This window comes from Rhodnius prolixus, unplaced genomic scaffold (assembly GCF_049639745.1).
Source record: "Rhodnius prolixus isolate KJV_2025 unplaced genomic scaffold, Rpr scaffold_3, whole genome shotgun sequence".
Classification (NCBI taxonomy): Eukaryota; Metazoa; Arthropoda; class Insecta; order Hemiptera; family Reduviidae; genus Rhodnius; species Rhodnius prolixus.
This window is the reverse complement of record NW_027411603.1, coordinates 40101811-40120174: the sequence shown is the minus strand read 5'-3', so window position 1 is coordinate 40120174 and position 18364 is coordinate 40101811. Positions and strand designations below refer to the sequence as shown.

The 18364-nt window shown below is 30.0% G+C and overlaps 3 protein-coding genes and 2 long non-coding RNA genes across 6 annotated transcripts; 2 read left to right on the top strand and 3 right to left on the bottom strand.

Moving 5' to 3' along the window:
• Nucleotides 1-90: 90 nt before the first annotated feature.
• On the bottom strand, nucleotides 91-7504 carry Pdxk (pyridoxal kinase). Of its 2 annotated transcripts, none has more exons than XM_074125087.1 (8): nucleotides 7251-7504; nucleotides 7070-7171; nucleotides 6893-6992; nucleotides 6501-6644; nucleotides 3032-3152; nucleotides 2810-2958; nucleotides 2024-2212; nucleotides 91-934 (listed from the first exon to the last, which is right to left on the bottom strand). In XM_074125087.1, the coding sequence occupies exons 2-8, from the start codon at nucleotides 7151-7153 to the stop codon at nucleotides 822-824; spliced, it is 900 nt and encodes a 299-aa protein (XP_073981188.1). In that variant the 5' UTR covers nucleotides 7154-7171; nucleotides 7251-7504; the 3' UTR covers nucleotides 91-821. The 2 variants fall into 2 exon arrangements, with proteins under 2 accessions (XP_073981188.1, XP_073981187.1); XM_074125086.1 differs by having other exon boundaries at nucleotides 7341-7498.
• LOC141452701 (cyclin-dependent kinase 2-like) lies at nucleotides 3300-6163 on the bottom strand. Its single transcript, XM_074125085.1, has one exon. The coding sequence runs from the start codon at nucleotides 5901-5903 to the stop codon at nucleotides 5001-5003; it is 903 nt and encodes a 300-aa protein (XP_073981186.1). The 5' UTR covers nucleotides 5904-6163; the 3' UTR covers nucleotides 3300-5000.
• Nucleotides 7505-7646: 142 nt separating the features above from the next.
• Nucleotides 7647-14747, top strand: LOC141452706 (uncharacterized). Its single transcript, XR_012457547.1, has 3 exons — nucleotides 7647-8355; nucleotides 13590-14043; nucleotides 14505-14747. It is a non-coding gene; the product is annotated as an uncharacterized lncRNA (long non-coding RNA).
• On the bottom strand, nucleotides 9473-13265 carry LOC141452705 (PRELI domain-containing protein 2-like). The gene is made up of 4 exons (XM_074125090.1): nucleotides 13011-13265; nucleotides 10640-10710; nucleotides 10389-10549; nucleotides 9473-10082 (listed from the first exon to the last, which is right to left on the bottom strand). The coding sequence occupies exons 1-4, from the start codon at nucleotides 13138-13140 to the stop codon at nucleotides 9938-9940; spliced, it is 507 nt and encodes a 168-aa protein (XP_073981191.1). The 5' UTR covers nucleotides 13141-13265; the 3' UTR covers nucleotides 9473-9937.
• A 2369-nt stretch (nucleotides 14748-17116) lies between the features above and the next one.
• Nucleotides 17117-17830, top strand: LOC141452707 (uncharacterized). Its single transcript, XR_012457548.1, has 2 exons — nucleotides 17117-17453; nucleotides 17564-17830. It is a non-coding gene; the product is annotated as an uncharacterized lncRNA (long non-coding RNA).
• The last annotated feature ends 534 nt before the right edge of the window (nucleotides 17831-18364 follow it).

The following is an 18364-nucleotide window of genomic DNA, read 5'->3' as shown; positions in this document are numbered from 1 at the left end:
TTAACAATAGATGGCATATTCAATCAAAATGGAGGGGATTTCGCGACAACTTTTCTGTAAGGTTTATAACAATTAATAATGTACAATGAATAATATTATTAATGTCATTTTAATAAAAATATAAGTACATTTATTTAATAAAGTACTGTTTAGAACAAAAACAGTATTAAAGTTTTAGACTTCATACTTTTTTTTTTTTAAAAAATTATCATTTGTTAGTGATATCTACATATTTTTATAAAATCAAGAATGAGGACTGAGTGCAATATTATAACATTAACTGAATTGTAAAAAAGTAGTGATATGTTTTTGGTTCCTAGCAAGTCTCGATTACTTCAGAAAAAAAAGTATTTCTGGTATCCAAAAATCATTTTACTTGGTCCCTCAGGGCTTAAATTATGAGAAAAAGAATGTGTTCGACAATGGTAAAAAAGCTTTTTTAATTTGCATTGATGATTTATGTTTTAGGATTAAAAAATTCTTTTTCTGGCTATTGCTGAACTTCTTATAATAATTTTACTTTTTTCACTAATAAAATGCCTTTTTTTAGTTAAATAAAAACAAACTAAATATTTAATAAAAATTATTGCACGTTAATCCTCAATAAATACGTCAATTAACAAATAAGTACACTAAAACATAAGTTAAACATTTTTAACAATACTTCATATGAATACGGAATGTTATTGTTATCTTTATTGTCACCTAGTAAATTTCTTACCACAGATTATATATATTCCCTAAGGTTAGCGACGATTCTTCTACCATATTTTCCCCTTTTTGCAGTAATAATCATAATTTAGTAATCATAATTACTCGCATTATTCAACAATCTCTGAGTGAATGACAACTTTAGGGTGTTCAATGTCCTCTTTACTTTGGATTAGTTTTAATTCTAGCTGTTCAACATTAGGCTTTTGTCGTCCTGATTGTTCTAGAAAAAACAAAGAAATTCCTTAGCTTTATGCTGAAAAAAAGATAGCTTTTCATTAACACATCCCCGTCTAAACAAACGCACCTTAAAATACGGATTCTGGCAAACTTTCAAAACTTGAAACACAGTTTTAGCACTTATTAGTTCCATATTGGCATCTTCCAAGAAACAAGTTTTCACACTAATTTGTTTATGACTAGAGATCATATTATAAACTATTGCATATTTCCAAATAAAAATGCATATTACTCGATTTTCCAGGTACACGATACTTTTTTGTATTATTTAATTCACACAAGATGCACTAATTCAGCAAGTAAGATAACCAAATTTGTATAGCGCCTTCCTTAGAAGAAATTAGAGAAATTTAAAAATAATTGACTTCTTTAATAAAAATAAGAGTATTTAAAAGCTTTCAGTATAAAGACTTACAAAGCCCTTCCAATTTGCCACTACATCCAGAGCTGTAGTAGCACGATGTAGGAAACTTGTTTTGGAGCAAAACAATTGTACGCTGAGCACTTTTGAGTGTGTAAAATGAAGTAATCAATATATTATTAGATAATTAGTTCCGGTGCGTCACAGACTACTACATTCCAACAAGCATATAAAGATCTCTAAATTTAAAATGTTAGAGAAGCGAGGTCTGCAAAGCTAAGATGTATACAGGGTTCGATTTCCGGTTTGGATTTTATTTAATGATTAGTCGCCTCCGGTCCACGACCCCTAATTTGGTGGGTGGTGTAATGCCCGCCAGAACAAAGAGTAACTTTACTTTCTTTCACTCGTTAAAAGGAACTTCAGAAAATAAAGTACTAAAACCTAGAACACTGCAAAGAATTCCTACAATTGCTCAGCCATAATTAAAAGAAGAATTATTTGACTACTTACAAGTGTTACATGCACTTCCTCCATCGTTTTCAGACAAAATAAAATAAAAATAATAAAAAATAATGTTATACGTGGTGCTTTGTGAAAAATCCAAGTTTTGAGATGATAAAGTATGTTAACTAAATACACAAATTGTAATTTATCAATGGGCACATTTTGGAATTGTTCTTATCTTGAGCATATTTCAATGTTTATTACCTAATGCAGACGACAAAGTACGTTTTAAAACTGCTTGCATTGAAGCTACAATGTTGTCCAAAGTAACTTGGATATCACAGTTAGTTTTATAAGACCACGCCAAAAATAATGCAGAAAACAAATCTCCAGTACCAGTAAATAAAGCATCCAACTTTGGAATTTTTATGCACGCTTTAGTCTGGACACCATCTGTAAGTAAAATATACAAGAAGATTAGATTTACAAGAAAAGTTTAACTGTACGATATTCCTTATGCAATTTCTATTTATTCATTTTTTTTAATTAGCTGTAACTTCTACTGAAGATGTAAAGGATTGTAAACAACTGTTTATTTCATTGAGACAACATGAGATTAGCTAGAAAATCCATATAACTTAAGAAATAGATATATTATAGAATATAGATAAGTAAAAGAAAAAGTAGCAGAGAAGAGGCACTGTGGTTTTCTTTTTATAATTTTTAAAGGAAGAATCAATAAGAAAAGTAAAGCAAAAACCTATTTTTTTTAAGGCGGGGCTTAACGGCTACCAATTAGGTATCGTAGACAAGGGTAGAAGCATTTACTTTACTATTAACAATTTTTTTTAACAAATAAAAAATAGTTATATGCGAGTTTCGAACTGGGGATATCCCACTTACAGACCCACGTTTAATCACTCGTCTCTAAGAATCTATATATTCAAAAGTTTAGTAGTAAGTGAGAATATTTTCAAATAATTTTAAAAAAAGAAAAAGTTAAATGTAAAAGAAAAGTGATTTCAAATATTAAAAATTATCTAATTTTACCCTTTAAAGTACTGGCCAAAGCTAGAAGTTCATCTGCACCTCCAAAATTAGATGATGATAAAATTATAGTCTTACATCCTTTATCGTGGAATGTACTCATTGCTTTCCAAGCTTCATCGATTGTATTGATGGATTTGCCACATAATAGCCTGTGTTACAATAAATGTATGTGTCAAATTTAAGTAAGCATTTTTTAAAAAAATATAAGAAAACTTAACTTACTCTAATTCAAATTGATTTGGCGTAACTACATCCGCTAAAGGTATAATTACATCTCTATAAATTGGTATCAATGATTCGGGAACATACAATTTTCCATTATCACCAAGTACTGGATCACAAACTAAAACAAAGAAGTTAATAGTAAAAACGGATGCCTTTACGTGAAATATTGATCTCATGAAAATACATTTCTGGGGACATAATTTTTATGTTAATAATTAAACATAATTTTAAGCAAGGTTAAAAAGGAAAATTAATCAAGAAATACTCAGCTGCGATATCTATTTTATTCAATACAATTAACAATATCAAAGAAATATTTACATCGACAACACCAATCATTTATTTTTTTTGAGTGGTAAAATTTGCAATGTAATTAACCTGGGAAAATAGTGATTACTGTACTTTTTTTCAAGCAGATGACAATAACATTTAACATAGAATGAAATTGAATGAATTAAAACTGAAGTGCATTCACTTATGTTAAATATAAAATAATTTTCTCTTACCATATTAGTACCAAAAGTTAAGTAACTAAAAAGTGATGCAAATTTTTGTTTGATACTTAGCAGCATAACAACTAAAAATTACATTAAATCCTTATCCTGATGCTTATAAATTAACTCCAGTATTAGCTTCCCACTCTCCAGATCAGGGAATTAGAAAAATGGATCTCATACGGCTGAATAAATCAAACCTCTCAATCTAATCCAATCCAATTTTTTTTTTTGTTAAATTTGTCAAAAAAATGTAATAAAAGAGCCTCTTCTGTACTAAAGAAAGATTCCTGCAACAGGGTACCTTTTTGTAAAGCCCTGCTAGCAGAGAGGAGTGAGCGAAAACTCTTTAATTTTTAATCGCCATCAGATGGAGATAAAGAGTTGTTAAAATATAAAAAAGTCCCTTTGAAAAACCGGAATTAAAGTCAATGTAATATATAACATTTTAAAAACAATTGTTATTATTTATTTCCCCTCAGTGATCCAAAGTAAAAAAGTAATGAAAATAAATAAATTGAAACCTTTTAATTAAAGACACTCAATATAATGGGCATTATAAGTAATCCCAGTGGTAGGCAAACTCATCAGTAAAGAGAGCCAAGCAACAAGGATACAAGGATTGAAATTTCTTTTGAGTGCCGAATTTTTTTAAAGTTAAACTATACAGGTAAGTGCATGTGATTGAGATAAGTACGCTAAGGTCGACCCCTTCCAACTCTCTCATCCTAATTCGTCTTGCATACTTGTTTCGTCTATCTCCTTGTTCATCCTCTATAAGTCCAAACCATTTCCACATACCTTTCTCAAGGTATGTTCTTTCACTCCACAACGGTATCTAAAATTAACTAAATATTTTTTACCTTAAGTTTTAATTTTTATCTTAGTTTCAATCGCCTGTACATGCGCGCCTTCAAGAGGTATTTTGTGGAAAAACCACAATCAAAGGGCCAAAGAGCCGCATACAACTCGCGAGCCACCATTTGCCGGCCACTGGGTTATCCATTTATTAACTGAGTGGCTTCCCCTTGATTTTCTTTTCCTTAAGAGCCTCTAAAAGCAAACTGTCCATTGATGACAGTAAAGTAAAATCAATTCCAGAGAACGTAGTGCACTTAAAAAGGCTTTGGGTGCCAATAATGCACCAAAAATTAAAAAAAAAAATTAATTACATTTACTCAATAAAATTCTTCTTTAAAAAGTCAAACATTTTAAGGGTACCTCATTTCACCTTGGCAATAGAAGTAGATTTTCAACTATACAATTTAATCTATTTATACCAGTTTAAATAAAAGTGAAGTTTCATTCTCTTACAAAAATTAAATATTTCATAAAATAAACACATTTATTTTCACAATTAAAATAGTTACAATTAAATAATTCAAAATAGGAAAATAAAACATTTGCAAAAAAATAATTAAGAGATCATAGTGGCAAATAAAAATTGTATTTTGATAACCAACACAATATAATCAATTTAAAGGTGGAGGAACCAATTTGACGTTCTTGAATAAACTGTGCCTTAATGCAGTTCTGGCTGATATTCTTTTGTTTGGATCATAAATTAGCATTTTAGATAATAGATTTCTTGATGTCGAACACAATCGAGGGACAAGTTCACTTAAATTTTGAGCATCCCACTGTGGAAACATAGGCTTGAAATCAGGAAGATCTCTTACACCTGGCCAAACTTTATTACAAGGTGTACCAAGCACTCGAAAAATGCGAAACATTTGATCAATTTCTGAATCACCAGGAAACAAAGGTTTTAATGATGCCATCTCTGCAAAAATACAACCAAGGCTCCATATGTCGATATTTGACGAATAAAGTTTAGTTCCAAGTAGAATTTCTGGAGCTCTGTACCACAGCGTTACAACTTCATGAGTGTATGGCCTCATTGGAATGTTAAAAACACGAGCCAGCCCGAAATCGGCAAGTTTTATATGTCCTGTAGCATTTATTAATAAGTTTTGGGGTTTCAAGTCACGGTGAGTAATCATGTGTGAATGGCAGTAAGCAAGAGCAGAAAGCAACTGGTGAGTATAACTTTTGATGAGCGCCAATGATAAAGATTTGGTGCAATCGTCCATTAATTTTTTAAGATCCTTCAATAAAAATTCGAAAGCAATAAAAAGACTGTTATCCTCACCATGGATTATGTCAAGAAGTGCTACAATGTTAGGATGTTTTAGTTCTCTAAGTGTCCCGATTTCTCTAAGGGTAGTCGATGGAATTCCTTCGGATACTTCTGCATCGTTGTCTAAACGTATTTTTTTCAACGCTACTAACTTTCCAGTACGTTTATGTCTGGCTTTGTACACTATTCCATAGGTGCCTTCACCAATTTTTTCTAATTTAATATAGTTCTCCATAATGTTGAATCTTTATCTCACATAGTTTAATAACATTGCCACACATCCGCTGTTTTCAAGCTTTAGCACTTATATAAAGATAAATGTCATTATTTCCACTTAAAAGAACACTAACTTTCTCACTAATGCAAACACGTTCGCTAATTTCAGTCCCACTATCTCCCGCCATAACCTAAACAGGGTTGCCAGTATGTAATAAATTAAATTATCGTATCACCTACCACAAGTTTAAAATAACTTTAATGACTCATTTTATCAATTCGAGATAAAGCATTGTTAAAAGTCCTATTATTTTTTAAGTATAAATAAATATTCAATTCCAAAGATTTCCTCGACTTATTATTACAAAATATTATCCATCATTATTCATCAAATCAATATTTTAATTAGAAAGAAAGGAAATAATAAAAATGTTAACCGAAAATGGTAACATCTACTTTAACGTAAACTTTGACTTAAATAAACAAGACTAAGCTGCAAATGTTCCATAAAGTGACAAAACTATAGCAAAAGTGACGCAACTACAGATTTCATAAAAAATATTTTGCAATATTTTAGTAAGACAATGCTGAATTTTTATTAATTCCAAATGCTTACCATATAACACGTCCGGATTATCATTACGCACATTGTTGATTACTTCTCCAACTTTTTTTAGAAATGACGGGGAACCAACGTAACCAGTCAACACATGAGTATATTTCAACAACTTATTTTCTATGAGAGCATCTACAACAACACCTGCAAAATTTTTAAGTTCAGTTTTTACAGCAATACTCCTGCGACATCTGAAGCACCAAACATTAAAATTATTACATAAACATAACATAAAATTATTAAACAGTAAAATAACTTTAAAACCAATTTTCTGAGTTAAAATCTAAATTTATAATATATTAAGTTAAATTTCATTCATTACAAAAGAATGGATAATTCAAGTAGAATTTGACTGATTTTAAGAGAATAATTCCTACTTATGGGTAACTTACCTAAATCCTTTTCATCCAGTATCTGTCCCTTAGCAGATTTATAGCCCGTGTGATTTGACAGCTGAACTGAATTAATGGCATCTACTTCAAATCCTAATACCTGCACAGGCAAATGGGGCAGAATATAATCAATCAAACAGCAAGTTTTTCTACTGAATTAGTAATAAATAAACAAACCTGTAAAGGGAATGTGGCGCTTTTGTTTCCTACGTATCCTCTTACAACATGACTTTGAATTGATAAAACTCTTGGAAACTCCATAATTGGTTAAGGATGGCCCTTTAAAAGGCAGTCAACAAATGTAAAGTTAATAATGATAATTAAAATGATTACATAATACTTAAATTAGTTGACCAACCAATTAAGCTTTTTGTCTTCCACAGAAATAATGACGTAAGACTAATGAATGTTATCTACGGAACAATGAAGTATTTTTAAGAATTCTTACCACTGTACAACCAACATCCGTTATTCCTGTTGCAGTGATTTGGTGATTACTGATTATATCTAAGAAATGAGATAACATGGAAGACAATGCTGACAGAATACATCAGGAGTAAATCGATATACAGCTAATAATCGATATTTACGAAAAGAACAAACTCGGCTAGAAAGCCGAGAAAAATAATATTTCAAAAGATTACTACTTTTGTGTTAGTTAGCTTACTAAAACTAACATCCTAAGAAATCACATGATATTAACCACTACTTTTTCACATATGATATTAATCCTCTCTGTGTAAAGTAATGTAAGTTTCAGCTGCCCCCCCTTTTTTGTCGTCTGAAACCCATACTTTTCATAAATCGCTAGGAACAAGATGTGCGGCTTTCTCTAATCAAGTGCACTTTGTCTTATTTCCTCCAAATTTGATCCGCATTCTACCTTAACTCAGTTTCCCACGGTATTTCCAGTTGATAAGACAAAGTTCCTGACTTTTCAGCTAGCTACCCCTCTCAAAATAACCGTTCCTACAATATTCAAAAGTCTTACTTTTCGCTCTTATTCAAAAGATTGGAATTAGTTTTAATGTATCTTTGGTTCCACTATCCTACTCCTATTTGTTCCAAATTTTTTACCTCTCAATGAAGTCGTGAGAGGACAAGTTTTGTTGATCAGTCTATAATTCAGCTAATATCGCTAGATTAATGCGAAGTATTTCGATAAGACGAGAGAAATTTTATTGGTCTAATAATCGTTGTCTGTATAGTATATAAACGTGAAAGTCGAAAGTTTTTGACCATTCTCTGCTTAGTAAAGTTTAAGGAAGGCGCACAAATATTTAACAGAAACAAGATAAGAATCTTAAGTTATTTTCATTGATCCCGTTAGTCGTCCACCTGAAGTCATTCAGTAAAATTGTAATTGTATTATTGTTTGGTAATGAATTTGGGACCAAGAAATAAGAGATGCATACGGTACAGGAATGACTAAATTCAGCAAAACAAACTCATCATTCTCCACGGTAAGAAGTATCATGCACTACTTTAGTAATGGTAGCTAGAAGTAAGTAAATAAAACTGTAGTAATCATACAATGGCATATAAAAGTAAATTACAATAATTATGTAATCTCAACAGAACATTATAGGCAATATCTCTTCTTCAATGCTAAAAGTTTGAATTCTAAACTGCAAATTTTAGCTAATAAACTATGACCGTAAGTCATTATCTAAACCCAAATACTGGAACAAAAATCTAGCGAATAAGTCGTACCGTAGTTTTGTAGCGTAGCTTGAGATTACTACCTTTACTTCTGAGAGAAAATATTTTTCTTAGCAAACTTTTCCTGCAAAATACCATGTTTCAAAGTTATGCTCCTGGGATTTCTTCAGCGTGGATCGTACCTCTTTACATGTTTGATAGTTTAATTTTTTTTTTAGGACAATTTACTTTGTCACAAAACTTAGTAGTTGATTTCATTGCGTCAATTCCCAGATGATTCTTGAAGGAGCTTTCGGAACGAAATTTTCTGTAACACATCATTGTACAATCCAACAGAAGATAGTTCATCATGTTTCTCAAAATAATCTGTCAGTTCAGAACCAATTTTATGTTCTCTAGGCCAGCGTATTATAAATATATTTTCTACCATCCCATAGCAGATGAAATTTTTCTATTTCTGGTTCAAACTTTTCTTTATTACCACAGGGTCCTCTAAAGTAGGTGTTAAACATAGACTGAAGTTCTCTTTCCCAAGTCCTCTAGGCTTGTTCCAGCAGTATACATGAATGGAATCCTGAACTGATCTCTGAGGTGAATGATTCGTGAAACATATTAGAAAGTATGGTATTGGCTCTCAGTATAAAAGCCCACCTTGCCAAATGATTTCGCCCAACTTTTAGGACGATAGTGCGTTCTCCTGTTTTTCTAATTTTTTCGAATTTGTTATAAATTTTTTCCTAACAAGTATTGGTAAAGCGAGCTACTAAAATAGCAAATAAATTAACTTTTCTTCAAAGACGTTTTTTGGGCTACAATGAAGGATTTAATAAAATAAAATATAGCAACCATATTAAATTTAAATAATAATTCAAAAATATAAATCATTTCTGTGAAAAGAGAAAAAATAAAGCGACAAACGATTTTAAAATAATATATACATATAATTTAAAATAAATATAAATATATAAATGGAACAAGAAAAACCAAAGAAAAATAAAGAAATAATTTAACGTTAAGCATAATGCTTCAATACAAGAAAAAAAGTAAGTACACAATGCATTTATCTGTACAACTACTTCTTTTTCTATACCCCATTAAAATTGATGAGAAATCTTCTTTTGTTGCTTAATTTTCCTTGGGCGTATTATTCTGAGAATAATGTGCACACCATTGTAAGGGAAACAAAGTGACTTATAAAAAAAATTTAATTTCATAGAAAACATGCTGTTCTTGTACATTCTCTTAGAGACTGTTCATAATTATTTATTGAAGATTAGTTTTAAGATCCAAGTGAACTTACTTATTATGTGCAATTATCAATAAATGAGTTTCTACAACTAATTTTTGGGAACAAAAACTTAGTTAGGTAATGAAAAAAGCCAGTTAATGTTTTGACAGAGCTTCTTCCAAATATTTGATTTCTTCATAAGATTTAGTTTTTAATTTCCTCTTTAAGTACATTTCTAAAGCATACCCAATGCTGCCAAATGAAGCGAAACTAATTACACCAGTTTCTTCCCAATAAGTCCTGCAAACAAAGATAAAAATACTTTTTGAAAAGTGACTGGGTTTAAAGTATTAGGCCATTTAGTGATTTAAAAACCTAGGTGATTCTTTTCTCAGCGTAACTTTTTCTTCTTGTTACTTTAATAATAATTCTTTGAGATTACACATTTAAAACTTAAAGTTCCATTAATTAACTGAGAATTATAATTCAATAAGATTTAGTAAGCCAAATGGTTAATTATGTAATTATGTTTAAAAACATCGTACTAGTAAATTACTTGTCTTAGCGTTAAAACTAAAATTATAAAAAAGAAGACTCAGTTATTACCAACTAGAATTGTGCTCGTGCGGTCCAACGTAAACTAATCGTCCTATTTCTGCGTCATCCTCCCAGGATAAATTTCTCCTGCGTATCCAATGTCGATTTTCTTTCCATTGAGACCAGATTTCCTCATAAAATCTAATGGTTTTGGTCTGTAGAAACGACAGCTAAAAAATATTTTAAATGAGGGTAGATATAATTATTAATACTCGTAAATTTCAAATAAATATGAGTCAGAGGCAAAAGAACTTACATACTCTTTGAAAAAATGATGGAAAACAATTGTCCCACACAGATATCCAACTTAAACATTCCATTTCACTGGAATCTAAAAATAATAATGAGTATTATTAAACTCTTATTACAATGATAAAATCTGGTTCACAATATATCAGGCCTTAAATTACAAAGAAGAAATAAAGGCAACGACCAGTCTTTTTTCCATAGTATTGGTGACCTACATTTTGAATACCATTGGCGCCCATCATGAGGAGCTTTTGCAATTTTAAAATAGAATTAATGTCCAACGCGGCAATTTCGAGGGACTAGGAGATTCTAAAGTTTTCACTCTAGAAATCATTTTCAAGGCAAGTAACTTTTGATTGTGCTTAACCAAATCACATGTCCATATAACTGAATTCAATTCATACGTTTATTGTTTGTTTTTCATCAAGTAGTATGAATACCTCTAGACCAATTTTATCCGGAGATTTCTGAGCGTCAAGAGCCTCCAGATAGTTTCTATTCTTTTTAGAGGATTTCTATTGCAGCTACTACAAAGAGAATTTTTGAAGCAACCAGATAACCTTTAATAATAAACGTCCTTGAATAATTGGAATATATATAAAACTGTTAGTTGTGCATAGATCTAATGCTCTAATTTAGTCCACTTATATTTTCCACCCGTAGGAAGAAATCTCCCTTTTTTTAAAAAAAATATTCACAAAATGTCGTCGTAATACTGAACAACTAAGTTCTTGATCGTGAAAGCTTAGAAACTGGTTTTTGAAAGAAGTCTGATTTTGGCTTTAAACCTGTAACTACATTTTGGAACATGTGTTTTTTGTATCAGCTCAAGGGTACATCCAAAATTTATTATTCGACTTTAAAAAAGCTTATGACAATGTCAGCGCTTCGGTTTGATGAAAGCCATTCTTAAATTCGAAGTACCCAGACAAAAATTAGGCTAGGATGACTTTCCGGAAAAGTAGGAGCAGGGGAGCAAACACATTAGTTGTAAAAATTAAGAAAAAGTGAGTTTCTTTAAAATGACATTGTTCCAGGAAGAATGCTTTGAAGGGGTTCTAGGTTTTGAAAAAGATGATATGAGAGATGGAATTTATATCTGTAAAAGAAACAAACTACCTCTCTAAGATTTATGTTGATTTTGTAAAAAGCGTAAGATTGAAAACGATTTTTCATTAATATTTTAAATAAATGCAGCAAAATAAAATCGTGCATCTCCTTATTTTTATCCCAGAATTTTGCTCTCCCAAACATAAAGCACTCAGTAAATTATGCAATAGGTTTAGAAGCACCGAAGTTGATATAAAGGCTAGGTTCTTTAAAGATTTATATTTAAAAATTTTTAAAAAAATTAGTGGTTGCTGATCAATAATTCAAACATTACGCTATCAATGTTGGAAAACTAGCGATGGCTGAATTTTTTTTTTCCCCCTTCAAAGAAATTTGAGATTTAAGTTTTTTGACATTTTATGTTTACCCTCAGATTTCGAGGGGAAAAACTCATACTTCAGATGGTTTTGTAAATAAACCCTTTATTTCTTTTTATTTTATATTTATTTTTTTTTTTTTCTTGCAACTATTAGACGTAAAATCGCTGTATACTGAACATTTATTGTCTGGTTGTGATCTGGAAGCTACTGAGAAAAATATTTTACTATGTAATAAAAATACATGTATTTTATAGAAAAATTTAAACAAATTGACGTTATATTGGCCAAAATTTCTTGAATACCAATTTTAAAGTTAGGAGTTTGCAAAACTGGTCATTAAAAAAAGAAACAGGCTAAGTAAGGAAAGTAAAAAGATCAATGAAAGGTGCAGATCCGCATTCAGTCTTTTTATTTTTATTTTTAAAAAGTACCTCCGATTTACTCTCAAAAACGTTAATAAAAATCACTGATAAGTTTCAAATTCTCAATTAAATTTTAAATAAATACATTAGTACATAGACAGCACAACAATAAGATAAATTAATCTTAACGCAACTCTGATTTTTGCTGGGTGAAACTCTCTAAATACTTTATAAATATTGGGAAAAATAATCTGAAATTAAAACAACCAATACACTCCTTTCGTAAAGTGACTCAAAACAATTGTGGGAATTTTACTTTTAATGTACATTCATTTACTTCTACAAAGGAGAGATTGTGCAATAACTGTTGTCATACTGACCTCTGAAATATAAATTTATTTTAATGGTCCCGCTTTTACGAATGGGATTTCGGAGAATGGTCTGCACATAAATGCGTAAATATATTTACCAAGCGAATTGTGTTACCTAAAAATGGGAATATATTGATATTGCTTTAAACATCTAACGCCCAAACTTTTCCGCGTGTTCACCAAACTTATTATTCATTATAGATATTCTTTTTAACTTACCATCTTTATTAAGTTGTATTTCGGATAGATTTTGAGAGTTAACATTCTTATTAATTTGGTTTATATAAGTTTTAATAACAATATCGACAGGAAATTTGAATACATGTTGAACGTTAAAACCAACTACCATTTTAATGCAAAAAAAAAGTCAATACGAGTACATCAGTAAATTTAAAACGTTCTTCAGTAAAATATAAGGCAATATTAAAAATAAATAAATAAAATAAATTCTAATACAACTGGCAAAAGGTCAGCAAGACCTTAGAAAAAATACTGGTTTTGATGATAAAGCTAATTGCATAATATATATCCAATACGTTCCCCCACTCGACTAACCCCAATTGATAGAGTATTCCCTTGCCTAAAATTAGCAGTACACCTGTTAATTTAATTTTGTAAATGTAACTATTGTGGATAAATGTTTAACAATAAAAAAAAGAAACCTATACCATACTTCATTCTTCTAAAAATACTTTCTTTTAATATTTTTAAATTAATGCACTACAATTATCTGAAAAAATGCATTTTTGACAGTTATTTAACAGAAAAGAGAAATAACATTCCTTTTCGCATTTTCAGGGTTTACAGATACGCAGTTTTCCTTATTAATTGTGATTAAGCAGCGGTTTGCAAAAATTATACATAAGGTATCATCATTATGATTATCATCACAATTATCCCCAGAACACAAAGTAATTTTATAAAAAGTACATAAAATATTTGCAATTCAATTTTAATATTGTAATGTACTGCAGTTGATTATTCTGCTTCAGTATTTTTAGCAAAGAAAGTCAAAAAGATGAAGCAATTATTTATTTTGCCTCATAATCTGGGAGGTGCTTTCGTTGATATTTAATTCACATTTATCTTATTTTAAGTTTGTATTTACTTTTCTTTTTATACATTGTTTATGATGGAAGTCACAAATTGATGGATTCAGATATGAATTAAATGTTCCAATTGGACCAGAACTTTATTATAAGAGTATAAGTTAGCAGATCATTCTTTTTTATCAAGAAATCTTGAGTTTTGGGTAAGTAAATATTCCAAAATATTTCTACTTTTTCCTTAATAAACCTCAGAATTTTTTTCTGTTTTCATAAAGTATTTGAGAAATAAGATTACACGTTAAGGTGCATTTCTTTAAACAATTGTTTCAGAATAGAAATAACTGTCCAACATCGGAATGTTAGCTTAAGAGCTTCCTAGAAAGAAAAAATCTGAGAGTAGACAGTTTAATTCAAACTGAATTCCCGATAAAAAAGTTTTAGTCTTTTAAAATAGATTCGAATTACGAGGTGCTAACTTGACTTTTTAAAACTGAGCCCGCCAGAAAAAATAGGCGTTACTTTACTTTTTTTATATCTTAAATTTTTTCCTTAAAACTTTTTATAAGTTTTATAAATTTTTTACGGAAAGATGCGCAATGTTTTACATTAAACTTAATGTGAATGATAACTGATTATAACTGCAATGTCCTTATTCTTTTTTCAGACTTTTTTTTTCCAGAAAAACTGGCTTCAAGGTGTGTTCTCAAAGTGAAATAAAATTTCAAGGGTTGATGGTGCCGTGCTAAGACGCGGCAGTTATATAATCTCGCCCAGTACCAAATTCTACTGAAGAAAATTTGTAACAGACAACTATTTCAGCTAGCTATGAAAGACCTCTGGTCCATTATGTAAAATTCAATGTTATTAAGAAAATATGTCAATTACATTTATAATTACAGCAGCAAGAGAAAGTAATAAGAATACCTGTTTTTCTGTTGTGTTTGTTAATTTATTTAAAATTAACAATTAGAAGTCAATTGAATATTTTGTTTGGAATATAATGGCCCGTGACATGCTAGGAATATCACGGCCCGTCTAGCCCTCGATATGTTAGGCATTCCACAGACCTATCTATCCGTCGACATATAAAAGAATAAAGAAGTAACCCTCGCCTCTAAGCATGGCACAGGCTACGGAATCAGCCTGGCTATTATTCGGTTAATCATTATTTTTCCTTACCACATTAATTAATTATTTTCACCCTTTCTTAAGAGACATTCCGCTTAATAAAAGAAAATCACGCTTTTTATTATTCTAAAAACTTGATGTAAGGATTATTCTAAACTTTTTTTGCACTTTTTTGTTCGATATAAAGGATTCGTTGTTGACAAATTAAACTGTAATCATTAAAATCTAAAAAGAAATAATCTACTTACATAATCTTGTCGTAAATTTGCGTATTGTACTTTTTCATTAGCTTTTCAAAATGGTTATTTATGTTTTTATTTGTTTTTGATAAAGAGGAGATGCATATGTGCAAACTTGAAAAATTTGAAACAGTCTGCTCAGAAGTGACGTTTAGTAAGTAACAAACACAACTTATTAGAAAAAGTTTGGATTACGTCCAAGATTGAATTAAAAATTATAGTTAATTATTTTGTTTTAAATTAAAGCAAACTTCGTTTTTTAAAAATCCAGTTTCTTCGGAGAACAGTGGGCAAAAATAAATTCTTTTGCTTTCCACCACATTACAAATGTTCCTGTAATTACATCTATCACAGAAGAACAAGCAAATTAATTGGTTGATCAGGAGGATTAGTACACAACACAGGATTAAGGTTTCCTCAACATCGACGTCTGAATGACTTGGATTATGAACAGATAATATAATAAGTTAGAGAAAGCCAATATAACTACACAAAATTTGTTGAACCAGCTAATATTGATAGAAGACTTTTCAGCTATGCACAACAATGATAACAATTTTGGATTTCGATTTTAATTTTCCTTCTTCTGAAAGCTCCTAATTATGTTCTTTAATTAAATTTAAATTACTGAATGAGTATTGCGCAATATTAGTGAAGGAAAAAACTTGATTTTTTCCTTTAAGAAAATAAATATTTATGACAATGAAAATTCACTTTTCTATAAATGGATTTAGATTTCAATTTATTTGGAATTTTTCCTGGTTTTATCACATTACCTAATAAATAGAACCTGCAGCGAAACAGGAATGGAGCTATGAAACTGAGAAACGGCTGTTCTCGAGATTACGTTAATAATAATAAAAAACATTTAAATTTTTACCTAGTAACTTTCAGCAATGGAAATATTTCCATTCTTCAGTAAAATGACTGAACAAAGAGAAAACAATGTTTAAATGGAAGAAATTTAAACAATCAATTAACTTGTTCTGAAGAAAAAGACCTTTTTAAAGTTCACCCTTTCTTGTCCCCTAAACTGACTCAACATAAGTAAAGTAGCGCCTATTCTTTCAGGTAGGCTTTACGCCCAACTACTGATAAGGTTTCGTCGTAGGTGGCAGATAGCTAACATAGTTATAAATTCCTTTTGTTATCCATTAAATAAAATCCAAGGTCTAGTTCGGGAATCGAACCTAGTACCACAATACATACAACCTTTCCAGGCCTGGCTCCTAACCACTCGGCTACCGTGGCACCAAACTGTCACAACAAATTAATTGGTTGATCAGGAGGATTTGTACACAATACAGGATTAAGGTTTCCTCAACATCGACGTCTGAATGACTTGGATTCTGATTAGATAATATAATAAGTTAAAGAAAGCCAATATAACTACACAAAATTTGTTGAACCAGCTTATATTGGTAAAAGACTTTTCAAAACGTTTAAAAAATATCAGGTTCAGATATGTACAATAATGATTACAATTTTGGAATTCGAAAAGTAGCTTTAAAATTAATTTTCACAGCATTAAATTTTGTAATCGTGAATTAGACGATTGTAGAAATAAGAAATCAAACAATAGTGATCAACTAAAACAGAAAGTGACCATGCATTAATTAAACGGACTTTGAAGAAAGTAAAATGCATTTTCTAAACATTGGTGAAAACTTGTTTTTAACAACGTTGGGCGAGCTTCAACAACAACCTGGAACAGTGGATGTTTTCAACAAACAATCCTAAGATCTTTTTTAAAAATGTAGGAATTGGTTAATTGTGGAATAGAAATTTTTAGACCCTTAATAACAGAGTATAAAAATAATAAGATAAACTTATTTATAAGTTTCTAAGGATGTAATTTATTTGAATAATTAAAGTCAAGGAAACAATAATTTAAAAACAAAATGAACATTTGGAATTCTACTCATCCATACAGATGTTTACATTTTATGAACATAGTTACTTAATTTGACAAAATTACAGTAATTAGTGTTTCACAGAAAAGAAAAAAAACAAAACAAAAAACTACTTTTTGAACAATGTAAAATGGGGACTAGAATTTAAACCAACTCATAACTCAAATAAATTGAGAAGAAAATCTAATTTGTTATAGAATCTCTAGGTTAACTAACTCCAGAAAAAAAAATATACTTAACAATTACATGAATCTTTATATACTAAACACCAACTGAAAATCTATATTGCTTAAGGAAAAAGGAAATACAAGTTTCTACACAAATACTGATCAGGTAGAAATTTACGAAATTTAATTTTATTCGTGTAATTACACAAATTAAATAAATAGTTGTAATTAAGGAAACATATTACAGAAATATTTAAAACGTATTTTTTTTTACAGCAATTACAACTAGGCTTAAATAAAATGAAAACAACATTACCTAAAATCATTTTTTTAAAAAGATCACTTTTTACTTCGTTCGCTTACTATTATGGAATCAAAAGCTCTACATATTACCTTATGTGCGAAGAATAATTATTATACTTAAAAAAAAAAAAAATTAGTTGATCACGAATGAAACTGCAAATTCATTATCTCTATATAAAACAACCCTTGTCTATCTAGCAATAATTTATTTAAACACTAATAACTTTCTTACCGCTTAAAGTTTAGAAAATTCTTTATACTTTAAAAAAAAAAGCAAACAAAAAACCCAACTAATCTTTTTTCAATAACTAAAAAATGAAAAATGGAAATTCCACATTAATACTTTCGGTCATGAGAGACAAGAACCACTTGTCCATTATAAGGGATAATAAACGGTAAGATTGTCAATAAATTGTTTTATGTTAGCTTGCTTCACTTTGTACAACGACCAGTTTTCTGACGTTCGCCAATTATCAAAATGTTTTGATTAAAAAAAAATCACAGACTTTGGTATCAACCTGGCACGTTGAAGGTGCGCGATCGCCCGATTTGCCGATGACCAAAAAAATGAGATCGGCTAACATGAACAGCTTATCCACCCTCGTACATGACAAACATGTCAAGAATATACAGTGAATCAACATCGGTAATGCTCAACGCGCACATTTTGTGACTAAAATTATAATTTATAAATTTCAATTTTAACCAAATAAAAAAAAATGGCAATACATTTCTGAAACAAATTACAATCCTGAATGGTCAATTAGAGCAGGA